Source organism: Nerophis lumbriciformis, linkage group LG23 (genome assembly GCF_033978685.3).
Source record: "Nerophis lumbriciformis linkage group LG23, RoL_Nlum_v2.1, whole genome shotgun sequence".
Lineage (NCBI taxonomy): Eukaryota > Metazoa > Chordata > Actinopteri > Syngnathiformes > Syngnathidae > Nerophis > Nerophis lumbriciformis.
The window spans coordinates 13,942,501-13,954,784 of record NC_084570.2 but is presented as its reverse complement, the minus strand read 5'-3'; the positions used below and the strand labels follow the sequence as shown (position 1 = coordinate 13,954,784).

The following is a 12,284-nucleotide window of genomic DNA, read 5'->3' as shown; positions in this document are numbered from 1 at the left end:
ACCAAACAATCTGTTACTCCTAATCGCTAAATCCGATGAAATCTTATACGTCTAGTCTCTTACGTGAATGAGCTAAATAATATTATTTGATATTTTACGGTAATGTGTTAATAATTTCACACATAGGTCGCTCCTGAGTATAAGTCGCACCCCCGGCCAAACTATGAAAAAAACTGCGACTTATAGTCCGAAAAATACGGTAGTTTGGATTTTTGGCAGACATATCTTTTCTGTTGTCTTCATGTTATCTTTGGCCATCCATCCATCCATCCATCTTGTACCATTCTGTCACGTCGCTTTTTGATTGAATCACAAAACATGAAACCCGCCACGCTCCTTTCATAAGCCCGCGCTCAGAGTGTTGCAGATGGAGGCTTGTCGTGGAACTCGATCGTTGCAGTCGTGGAAACAAACAAAACAGAAGGAAGACGCCAAGAAAGAAGGACAAAAACTGGAATTCCGGGCAAAAATTTTTAAGTTTTGTTCATGTAAGCAGAGGAGACGACCAGCGTTGCATGCAAGGAAAGTAGGGGGTAGACCAGAGATGAAACCTAACAAGAACTCAAATAAAAGTCATGTCAGATATCAGAACATATTTGTGAAGAATTATTGACAATGAGAATATATTTAAATGAATTAAAAAAAATACTACAGCAAAAAGGTAACTTTTTAATGCAGGGCAATTGGGCTGGTGCTTGAGCAGTGGTTAGTAGTATCTATTTCACTAAATATAAATTGTTTTCAAACACGAAATATTGCTGTCATGTGTGTGTGTAGATGTCATATCTACTGATGTAAAAATGTTAAAAGACCTACACCGAAAAATAAGGCAGAGTCCAATATATGTATTGCTATTGAAGGAATTGCATTGTATATTTTGTATATTAACTCACTGATTGTTCCATAACTGACATACTGTATTGGAATGTGGGGTAGTGACTGTAAAACATATTTGAATCCAATCTTCCTTTTGCAGAAAAGAGCCGTAAGAATCATTACTGGAAATGCATATGGGGAACCCACAACCCCAATATTCAAAACACTTAAACTTATTGAAAATTCATGACCTGGCACAGCTCAATATCCTAAAAATCACCACATAGAAAAATTCTACAAAACAACATTCGAAACAGATTTGTAAAAAGCACTTATTATCTGAAAGGAACTGAGCTTTTTTTTGGTAAGAAAAATCTAATTTTAGAACAGTGAGGATGGTAAGAAGCATCTCAAAAAAGGGTGTCTGTTTTTTGGAACAGGCTTGACAGGGGAACAAAACAATGAAAAACCCTCTCTATTTAAAAAAATATGAAAATTATGTTGAGTAAAATTATGTCTTCATTTATTTGGTTTATTTATTGTGAAAATAAAATATGGCTTTGTAGTCTCCTAAATTGGAAGACAATTGCTGCGTGAATAGGGGTCAGATATAAGTTGTTAACTTCTTTCTGCACATTTCATTCATATTTTACTTTAATGTTATGTTTATTTTTTTCTTCCTCTGTTTGATTTTAATGAATGAAATCAAAATGAGAATTTAAAAAAATGAAAATGTCAAAATGCCAAATAAACGGTTTGTGCGCACTTAAAGGCAAACTTGGAAATCTTTTCATCTCACCACTCCTGCAACTCCGGTGAAGGGATGAGGCCTGCTGTGCCATTCTTGGTATTCTCCAGCTTCCCCTGCCACCAATTGTGGTCATCCTTGGAGATGATCTGAATGATGTCCCCCACCCTGAATCGTATGCCTGCTTCTTTACAAGGTATGAGGTCGTCTTTTGCCGGGTCATACTCAAACTGAGCACGGACATAAATCTGCGGGGAGAGAACAGTCGCGGCCAACTTTTGTTAGTCCACGAGCGAGACAGAGAGACAGTTAAGCTGACCGTGCGAGCGACTGCTACATCAGCAACATCTAGCAAATGCACAGCCAGGAGGGGTTGTTGATAGGGGTCATAAGGAGTCTAAAAGTGAAAGTAAACAGCTGACCAATGGGGCACACATATCACTATGGCGAGGGGCAGTGCTTTGTGACAAAGGTGGGGTGAGGCTGGATCTACTTCTACAAGGTTCCTCTGGGAGACATCTTACCTTGATGGACAATTTGTCCTTGATGGCAGGTCTGGAGATCTATGGGGTTGAGAGTATCACACACTTACACAGAAATCATGCAGCAGAATACGTTGTGGGGCACAAACACAAGGTGCGCTGACGGGACTCACGACTAGTACATGTAACGTTGTCGCTAATGTGTGCAGGACACTTTTGAGCATGGTCAGGTTCAACATGCTCCTAAAAATGCGATATGCTGATGATCGCATTAAAAGGGGAAGATGTGACAGAAAAACTTAAAATAGTTTAAAAAAAAATGTTCAAAAAGGAGCCTTGAGCAGAGTCACACTAAGGCTCAATGTCATGAGTCCCAGACGGGAGGTAAATGTTGTATGTTGGATATACAGTACATGCAAATCAGAAGACAATAAGTTGGTCTTGTTAGCGATTCTTGCGGACAAAAAAGGAAGAGACGGTCAAAGGCTTCCTGTAAAACTCACCTGACGACCTTTGGGCTGAATTGTTGCGGGTAGATCCTATTGGAGAAGCAATAGGCTCATGTAAATATTGTCAGCACTAATACTTAATATTACTTGTCTTTAAATTCTTATCTACTTACTATACTCATAATATTTTAAAGGGGACGTATGACAATTTGAAACATTGCCTTGTGTTCTGACCCTTAGGGGGGTACGTAGAGTTACTGCAATGTTGTAAAATTTTTGGTAGATTAGACGGTTGAAGAGGGGTTAGTGCGTCTGCCTCACAATACGAAGGTCCTGGGTTCGATCCCGCGCTCGGGATCTTTCTGTGTGGAGTGTGCATGTTCTCTCCGTGATTGCGTGGGTTCCCTCCGGGTACTCCGGCTTCCTCCCACCTCCAAAGACATGTACCTGGGGATAGGTTGATTGGTAACACTAAATTGGCCCTAGTGTGTGAATGTGAGTGTGAATGTTGTCTGTCTATCTGTGTTGGCCCTGCGATGAGGTTGCGACTTCTCCAGGGTGTACCCCGCCTTCCGCCCGAATGCAGCTGAGTAAGGCTCCAGCGACCCCCCGCGACCCCGAAAGGGACAAGCAGTAGAAAATGGATGGATGGATGGACAGACTTTTTTTTCAAAATATATACAGTACAGGCCAAACGTTTGGACACACCTTCTCATTCAATGCGTTTTCTTTATTTTCATGACTATTTACATTATAGATTGTCACTGAAGGCATCAACACTATGAATGAACACGTGGAGTTACAAAAATTTTTTTAAATGTGGCTTATCAACGCCTACAGCTGCCAGCACTAAAAGATGAGCCTGTTTTGATGCTATGACAAATGTTTTGTTGTATTTAAATTTTTATTATATCGTAAATGTATTGTGTGCTTTTTTTCATTTTTCTCACTTTTTCTTTTCTTTTTCTTTGAAATTGTAATTTTACTGCCTTTTTTACATCATGGCCAGGGGACTACAGATGAAAACTAGCCTTCTGGCTAATTCTGGCTTTTTTAACCATGTGTAGTCATGTGTTTTATGAAATTGCATTGTCCCTTTTGAAATAAACTAATCTTAATCTTAATGCACTTTACAAAAAAAGATAGAATAACTAAAACATGTTTTGTATCCGAGGGGAGCTCAAAGTAAAGCCACTGCTCCTCCACATCGAGAGGAGCCAGATGAGGTGGTTCGGGCATCTGGTCAGGATGCCACCCGAACGCCTCCCTCGGGAGGTGTTTAGGGCACGTCCAACCGGTAGGAGGCCACGGGGAAGACCCAGGACACGTTGGGAAGACTATGTCTCCCGGCTGGCCTGGGAAGAGCTGGACGAAGTGGCTGGGGAGAGGAAAGTCTGGGCTTCCCTGCTTAGGCTGCTGCCCCCGCGACCCGACCTCGGATAAGCGGAAGAAGATGGATGGATGGATGGATGGATGGATGGATGTTTTGTATTCTAGTTTTTTCAAAATAGCCACCCTTTGCTCTGATTACTGCTTCGCACACTCTTGGCATTCTCTCGATGAGCTTCAAGAGGTAGACACCTGAAATAGTGTTCACTTCACAGGTGTGCTTGAAGCTCATCGAGAGAATGCCAAGAGTGTGCAAAGCAGTAATCAGAGCAAAGGGGGGCTATTTTGAAGAAACTAAAATACAAAACATGTTTTCAGTTATTTCACCTTTTTTTGTTAAGTACATAACTCCACATGTGTTCATTCATAGTTTTGATGCCTTCAGTGACAATCTACAATGTAAATAGTCATGAAAATAAAGAAAACGCATTGAATGAGAAGGTGTGTCCAAACTTTTGGCTTGTACTGTATGTATTTTTATATTCCCCCTGCATTTATTTCACAAATGTAAATGTCTTTAAATACACATTAACACTGGTTTATAAATGGCAGTGAAATGGCCACCCTACTTACTCTACTCTGCAGATTTGAAATAAAAACATTATTAAAACATTATACTGTAATATTATAATATTTGCATTTAAGTGCTCAAGTTGCAATCTTGCGATTAGCGCTCTATTTGCCAGCTAGCAGAAAACGGTACTATTTGAATGTCTTAGTATTGCACAAAAAGAAGGTACCTTGAAGATAAGTTTATTCCAAAACACAATTTTATATTAAAGCTGCAAGCAGCGTCAAACGGTCCCTCACACCCCCGTGCAACTCGGGATTCAATCAAGTTGGCGGGAACGCATGACGGATGCGGTCACGCCCTTCCCAAATGCCCCGACCTACCATCAAAAATTCAGGAAGCTCTGAGGATATGGAAAAAAGTTATGACCATTATGAGTTTCCACCCCAAGGGGGCGATATTGCTGCCTAGTCATGATCAGTTCCTGATTTTAAAGACTTATATCAGTTTGAAAGGAGAACTGATCATTTAAAGTGAAGTAATGACTGTTTGATGGTTGAATCGGAGGAGCAATTTTTGGCGCCAGGCTCCGACCAACCACGAATGGGCACTAATAGGTACTGACCCATCCAGTACGTCAAGGTATCATCTTAATAGTTTGAACTCATTCTAATTTGTAGAGCCAAGTAATGAATATTGAACGTTTTGTGGCAAGCAGAAAATCCCATACAAATAAAAAGGCATTTATAATTTGTTGAAAAATTGGCATGTGTAAAAAAAAAAATTAAACACCAGTTTTGGCACTGTTAAGCACTGATACTGTTTTTAAAGTAGTGATTTGGTACTAGTATTATACTAATATTTTATTGGATACCTATCCCTACTGCACACTCTCCGATCAATACAAAGCCCATCCATTCATTCATTTTCTACCACAAAGCTGCATAAAAAAATCTGCTTTGCATTGCATGTCGGTCTTATTGTGCACATGCCTCAATTAGATGAAAATGACACTAAATCCTACTTTTCCTTGTTTCCTCAAACTCCACTGGCATCATACAGAGCTCTTCTCCCTCTGACTGATAGCCTTACCTAATGTCCAAATAAGTACCGGTATGTCTATATCGGTGTGACATCACAACGTAGCCAGGCTGCTACCGCAGGCAAGGGCATCTAAATCTGCGCGTAAACTCACGCTCAAATACACAAACCTTATAATTTGACTCTACGGCATTGTAACAACAATTATAAGTCAGAAAAAAACATAAATCATCATAGGTCCCCTTTACTACATACAGTGCATCCGGAAAGTATTCACAACGCTCCACTTTTTCCACATTTTGTTATGTTACAGCCTTAATCAAAAATTAAATAAATGCATGTTTCTCTCAAAATACACACTTTCCTCACAATACCCCATACTGACAATGTGAAGTTGTCTTTTTTGCATTTTTAGTAAAAATAAAAAAAATACATTACGTAAGTATTCACAGCCTTTGCTCAATACTTTGTTGATGCACCTTTAGCAGCAATTACAGTCTCAAGTATTTTTGAGTACGATGCCACAAGCTTGGCACACCTATCTTTGGTCAGTTTTGCCCATTTCTCTTTGCAGCACCTCTCAAGCTCCATCAGGTTCGATGGGAAACGTTGGTTTACATACAGGATGTCTCTGTACATTGCTGCATTCATCTTTCCCTCTAACCGAACTAATCTCCCAGTTCCTGCTGCTGAAAAACATCTCCCACAGCATGATGCTGCTACCACCATGCTTCACTGTAAGGATGGTGTTGGCCTGGTGATGAGCGGTGCCTGGTTTTCCTCCAAACATGACGCCTAAGAATTCAATCTTTGTCTCATCAGACCAAAGAATTTTGTTACTCATGGTCTGAGAGTCTTTTAGGTGCATTTTGGGAAAGTCTTTCTTAGGAAGGGCTTCTGTCTGGCCACTATACCATACAGGCCTGATTGGTGGATTACTGCAGAGATGGTTCTGGAAGGTTCTCCTCTCTCCTCAGAGGAATGCTGTAGCTCTGACAGTGTGACTATTGAGTTATTGGTCACCTTCCTGACTAGACTAAGATGAATGCAGCAATGTACAGAGACATCCTGAATGAAAACCAACACTTCCCATCCAACCTGATGGAGCTTAAGAGGTGCTGCAAAGAGGAATAGGCAAAACTGACCAAAGATAGGTGTGCCAAGCTTGTAGCATCATATTAAAAAAGATTGCTGCCAAAAGTATTGAGCAAAGGTTGTAAATAGTTTTTAATTAATAATTAAATATTTTTTAGTTTAGCTACATTTGCAATTTAGAAACAAAAAATCACCTTGTTAATATGGGGTATTGTTTGTAGAATTTTGAGGACAAAAATGAATTTATTCCATTTTGGAATAAGGCTGTAACATCATAAAATGTGGAAAAAGTGAAGCGCCGTTGAATATCTTGCGGATGCACTGGCATGAGGTACACTTACCAGGATGGAACTGGTGACGCTTGCATGACCATTCGCAGCCGAATGTTGAGACAAATCTGGGGACTCCTTCTGCAACACAAACGCTCCCATGATTTGCTTTTCTTTAAGTGTTGTAAGGCGGAACAGGTTTTTGTTCTGTACCTCAAAAGACTTGGACTGGGACCTGTAACTTGGCACAATCTTGAACGTGATGCTTCCTCTCATCTCTCGCTGTGGATATCAATAACAAACACTTCAAACATGATGCATTTAAGGAGAGAGCCCAAGTACACGTGGAAAAAGGCGACCTTCTCGCTTGCTTACCAGCATTTTTTGGAGCTGCTCTACTGTTTGATTGGCAACACTGATGCCATTAATCTCTCGAATTTCATCTCCTACGTGCAGAGTCCCTAAAGCAGAAGAGAACAAATTGAGACCAGGTGATATGAGCAAGTAAAATAAAAGGGGAGCAGACCTTGTCGATGAATCATTCCACCGTGCATGATCCTGGCTACAATGCAGTGGTTGAGCTCGTTCATTTTAAGAGTAATGCCCTGTGGAAAATTTAAAAAAAAAATTGTAAAGTAACTGAACTGAATCATGCTAGCTAAGGTCCTAGCATATGTTTGCCGTTTCGCGACTTTTAGATGCTTTTATTTGAGGTGATATAGTGTGTGTGCTTGCATCTGCACACCATGGCCTCATCGGTGTTCTTCTGGAACTGAACTAGGCGAACTCTAGTGACGTTCTCAAGGTCCATGTCTCCGTTAGTGCTGTCTGGTGAGTCTCCGTTCAGGTAAGGGGAAGTGGGAGGGGGCGTCACTCTCAGCGCCTCGTCGCTGTACACTTCATGGGCCACCACATCGTGGGTCTGTAGCAGAGCCTGGGGTGGCGACATGGAAACCCGGTCAGGTCACACGAGAAGCATTAATGCTAAAGCTAAAGAGCAGCACATGCGCCATCACAGGCTGTGTGTCAGGCAGGGGCTTTAAAGAGTGTGGCTTACTGTAATCCTCTCAGGTCCACAATCATGAACCATTGTCACTGACAAACACATCTACTACTGTCGCTGCCGTGGCCAAATGCTCACATGTGCCCGTTGGCGCGGCAACACGCTTGCTAAAAGCCAAACAGTCAATCAATCAATCAATGTTTATTTATATAGCCCTAAATCACAAGTGTCTCAAAGGGCTGCACAAGCCACAACAACATCCTTGGTTCAGAGCCCACATAAGGGCAAGGGAAAACTCACAACCCAGTGGGATGTCAATGTGAATGACTATTGGAAACCTTGGAGAGGACCGCAGATATATATTATATTATTTATTATTATCATTGTCTATTGCGAGCAATCTGTGGTGCTGAATTTCCCCCAGGGATCAATAAAGTGCTTTCTATTCTATTCTATTCATGTGGGTGACCCTCCCAGGGGAGACCGGATGCAATGGACGTCGAGTGGGTCTAGCATAATATTGTGAAAGTCCAGTCCATAGTTGATCTAACATAATAGTGAGAGTCCAGTCCATAGTGGGACCAGCAGGACACCATCCCGAGCGGAGACGGGTCAGCTATATCTAAAACTTTTGCTTGAGCCTTGCACAAACACATTTTTACTCTTTCGACCCAAAAGGTACCTCCTCATAAAAGTGTCATAAATCAGCAATCTTTTTTCTTTTTCTTTTTCTTTTTTTTTTACTTACAATGCTTGAAATCTTTTGACAACTTCAGATTTAGATTTGTTTTATGTATTATGGCCTTTTTGTCAGAAATACAACTTTTTATAGTGGAAAAATACAGAGTATGCAATATTTATAAAAAAAGAAAAAAAAGAAAAAAAAAAGTTTGCATGGTGCAATATTTAGGGTTGGGTAGTTACAGCCTTGTGAATTGTGAAGTGAATTATATTGATATATTACTATTATACTATAATATAAACTACTTGAAAGCGCTTTACATAGTGAAACCCATTATCTAGATCTTTAAGCTACATTTAAACCAGTGTGGGTGGCACTGGGTGCAGGTGGGTAAAGTGTCTTGCCCAAAGACACAGCGGAAGTGACTAGGATGGTGGAAGCGGGGATCGAACCTGGAACCCCCAAGTTGCTGGCACGGCCACTTTACCAACCGAGCCGCGCCGCCCAACAATAAGAAGATTGAATGGGAAAATAGTTCATGACAACATTATTTTTTATAGAGTAGACAACAAAGATTATTTTTTACAGTGCCTACCTACTGAGCAAGAAAGAGTAAGAGCAAGCAGGACTTGGTTGAGCTATTGAGTTTACACAAGTCTTAAATAAATATCACTGACCAAGACATTTTTTACTGCTTTTCAGAGGTTTGATGGCAGTTTATCTCATGTACGCTCACAAAGCTCTGCAAATGGTTTTCTGGCACAATCTGTTGGCTAAAAAGCCCAATTACATCAAAAACAATATTGAACTTGTTATTCAATCGGCAAGAATGGAAAAATTGTAATACACAGTACAATGATTACTGCAGTCTGTTAAAAATAGCAGTTATAATGGGAGTCAATGAGGCTGAAATAGTTCCTAAGAGAAAGTGTGTAAATCCTATTCTAATGACGTTGCAATCAAAAACACAATGCAATTTAATAGAACTAAATTAAAAACAACTCCCTGGCAAAATTACAGACCACTAAACTTCAAACTGAACAATCATATTACATAAGGAACACATGTTTTGGACGCTAGTGTTTTACAAGGGTTACATTTAAATGAACATGTATGTGAAGGAAGAACACAATTGTTTAATTTCAGACCATAATTGATTGGGCACCAAGAAAAGAGGACAACAACATTTCTGACACAAGTATTAGGTAGGATATATGTGATCCATTATGCTAGCAATGGCGTAAATAAGCGAGGCTGAGCTCACAAGGCAATGTGGGCTAATTGGATAGAACCAGACCAAAAGTGTGTCACAATAGTAAACTTTAAAGAAACTGAAACAGCCATGTATCTATTCTGACTTTAAATCAAAAGTATATATAATCATACTTTTTACTATGCATTCGATTAAACACTGCATGTCAGCAAGACAAAAAAAATAGTACACCTTCAATATGAAATCCTCCTTACAATCCCTGTGCTTCTATGTTCAGTCTCTGAGTGGGTCCACAATATTCTCCTTGGTTGTGTTTCCGCCATGAGGCCCGTCGGATGAAAGCGTAAACAATCCACTCAACAGTAGGCTGGAGCCCGAAACCCCTCAGTGTGGCTTTCAGCCATCACTTCAGCACACACACGTTTCCGCTAAAGTTCTAACCTCGATCACCCAGCTCAGGTGTTAAGCAGCTTTGTGGCAAGGAGTTATACGGATACAGCACCCTACTTCTGACACAACAGCTTGTAATTACATGCATGCGCGCACGCGCACATGGACACTTGTTTTATTTATCAACTAGGAGTGCACGATAAATTGTGGGCCGTTACGGGGACATGCCGTGCCGTAAACTTCCCACGAGCGCATTGGAAACAAACATTGCGTAGATTTTGTATGAATTCTTTACTGCTTAAAAGGAAGACATTTTGCGTGCAATTTGCACCAATCATTTCGCAAACATTCAGCAAAGGGCGTAAAAAGACCTTGTGCATCAACATATCAAACTTTATTAGCCAACTGAAACGCCAGCACTGCTACCACAGTGTTTTGAAAGCCTACCCTGCTAAAAAAGCTACCCTAAAGCCAGCTGAAAATAAAGACTTGCAAAAACTACATGTATGCATACATATGTATACATATATACACACACACACACACACACACACACACACACACACACACACACACACACACACACACACACACATATATATATATATATATATATATATATATATATATATATATATATATATACTTTATATATATATATATACACACACACACATAAATACAGTATATATAAATATACACACTCACACAAATATATACATACACACACATACAAATATATATATACATACATATACATACACATATACAAACCCCGTTTCCATATGAGTTGGGAAATTGTGTTAGATGTAAATATAAACGGAATACAATGATTTGCAAATCATTTTCAACCCATATTCAGCTAAATATGATACAAAGACAACTTATTTTATGTTAAAACTGATAAACATTTTTTTTTTTTGCAAATAATCATTAACTTTAAAATTTGATGCCAGCAACACGTGACAAAGAAGGTGGGAAAGGTGGCAATAAATACTGATACAGTTGCGGAATGCTCATCAAACACTTATTTGGAACATCCCACAGGTGAACAGGCAAATTGGGAACAGGTGGGTGCCATGAGTGGGTATAAAAGTAGATTCCATGAAATGCTCAGTCATTCACAAACAAGGATGGGGCGAGGGTCACCACTTTGTCAACAAATGCGTGAGCAGATTGTTGAACAGTTTAAGAAAAACCTTTCTCAACCAGCTATTGCAAGGAATTTAGGGATTTCACCATCTACGGTCCGTAATATCATCAAAGGGTTCAGAGAATCTGGAGAAATCACTGCACGTAAGCAGCTAAGCCCGTGACCTTCGATCCCTCAGGCTGTACTGCATCAACAAGCAACATCAGTGTGTAAAGGATATCACCACATGGGCTCAGGAACACTTCAGAAACCCACTGTCAGTAACTACAGTTGGTCGCTACATCTGTAAGTGCAAGTTAAAACTCTCCTATGCAAGGCAAAAACCGTTTATCAACAACACCCAGAAACGCCGTTGGCTTCGCTGGGCCTGAGCTCATCTAAGATGGACTGATACAAAGTGGAAAAGTGTTCTGTGGTCTGACGAGTCCACATTTCAAATTGTTTTTGGTAATTGTGGACGTCGTGACCTCCGGACCAAAGAGGAAAAGAACCATCCGGATTGTTATAAGCGCAAAGTTGAAAAACCAGCATCTGTGATGGTATGGGGGTGTATTAGTGCCCAAGACATGGGTAACTTACACATCTGTGAAGGCGCCATTAATGCTGAAAGGTACATACAAGTTTTGGAGCAACATATGTTGCCATCGAAGCAACGTTACCATGGACGCCCCTGCTTATTTCAGCAAGACAATGCCAAGCCACGTGTTACATCAACGTGGCTTCATAGTAAAAGAGTGCGGGTACTAGACTTGCCTGCCTGTAGTCCAGACCTGTCTCCCATTGAAAATGTGTGGCGCATTATGAAGCCTAAAATACCACAACGGAGACCCCCGGACTGTTGAACAACTTAAGCTGTACATCAAGCAAGAATGGGAAAGAATTCCACCTGAGAAGCTTAAAAAATGTGTCTCCTCAGTTCCCAAACGTTTACTGAGTGTTGTTAAAAGGAAAGGCCATGTAACACAGTGGTGAACATGCCCTTTCCCAACTACTTTGGCACGTGTTGCAGCCATGAAATTCTAAGTTAATTATTTGCACAAAAA

General features: G+C 40.3%; 1 protein-coding gene across 16 annotated transcripts in view; it reads right to left on the bottom strand.

Moving 5' to 3' along the window:
- LOC133622371 (peripheral plasma membrane protein CASK-like) overlaps positions 1–12,284 on the bottom strand; it is a 111,892-nt gene that overhangs the window by 14,759 nt on the left and 84,849 nt on the right. For 8 of the 16 annotated variants that reach the window (XM_061985025.1, XM_061985029.1, XM_061985027.1 and 5 more), the window contains 8 exons: positions 7,546–7,734; positions 7,327–7,405; positions 7,176–7,261; positions 7,014–7,082; positions 6,873–6,941; positions 2,550–2,585; positions 2,089–2,127; positions 1,616–1,812 (listed from right to left, as the gene is read on the bottom strand). In XM_061985025.1, the coding sequence (XP_061841009.1) occupies positions 1,616–1,812; positions 2,089–2,127; positions 2,550–2,585; positions 6,873–6,941; positions 7,014–7,082; positions 7,176–7,261; positions 7,327–7,405; positions 7,546–7,734 (764 nt within the window). Of the gene's footprint in view, positions 1–1,615; positions 1,813–2,088; positions 2,128–2,549; positions 2,586–6,872; positions 7,083–7,175; positions 7,262–7,326; positions 7,406–7,545; positions 7,735–12,284 lie in introns of all 16 variants that reach the window. The other 8 variants (XM_061985031.1, XM_061985033.1, XM_061985036.1 and 5 more) reach the window with 2 other exon arrangements.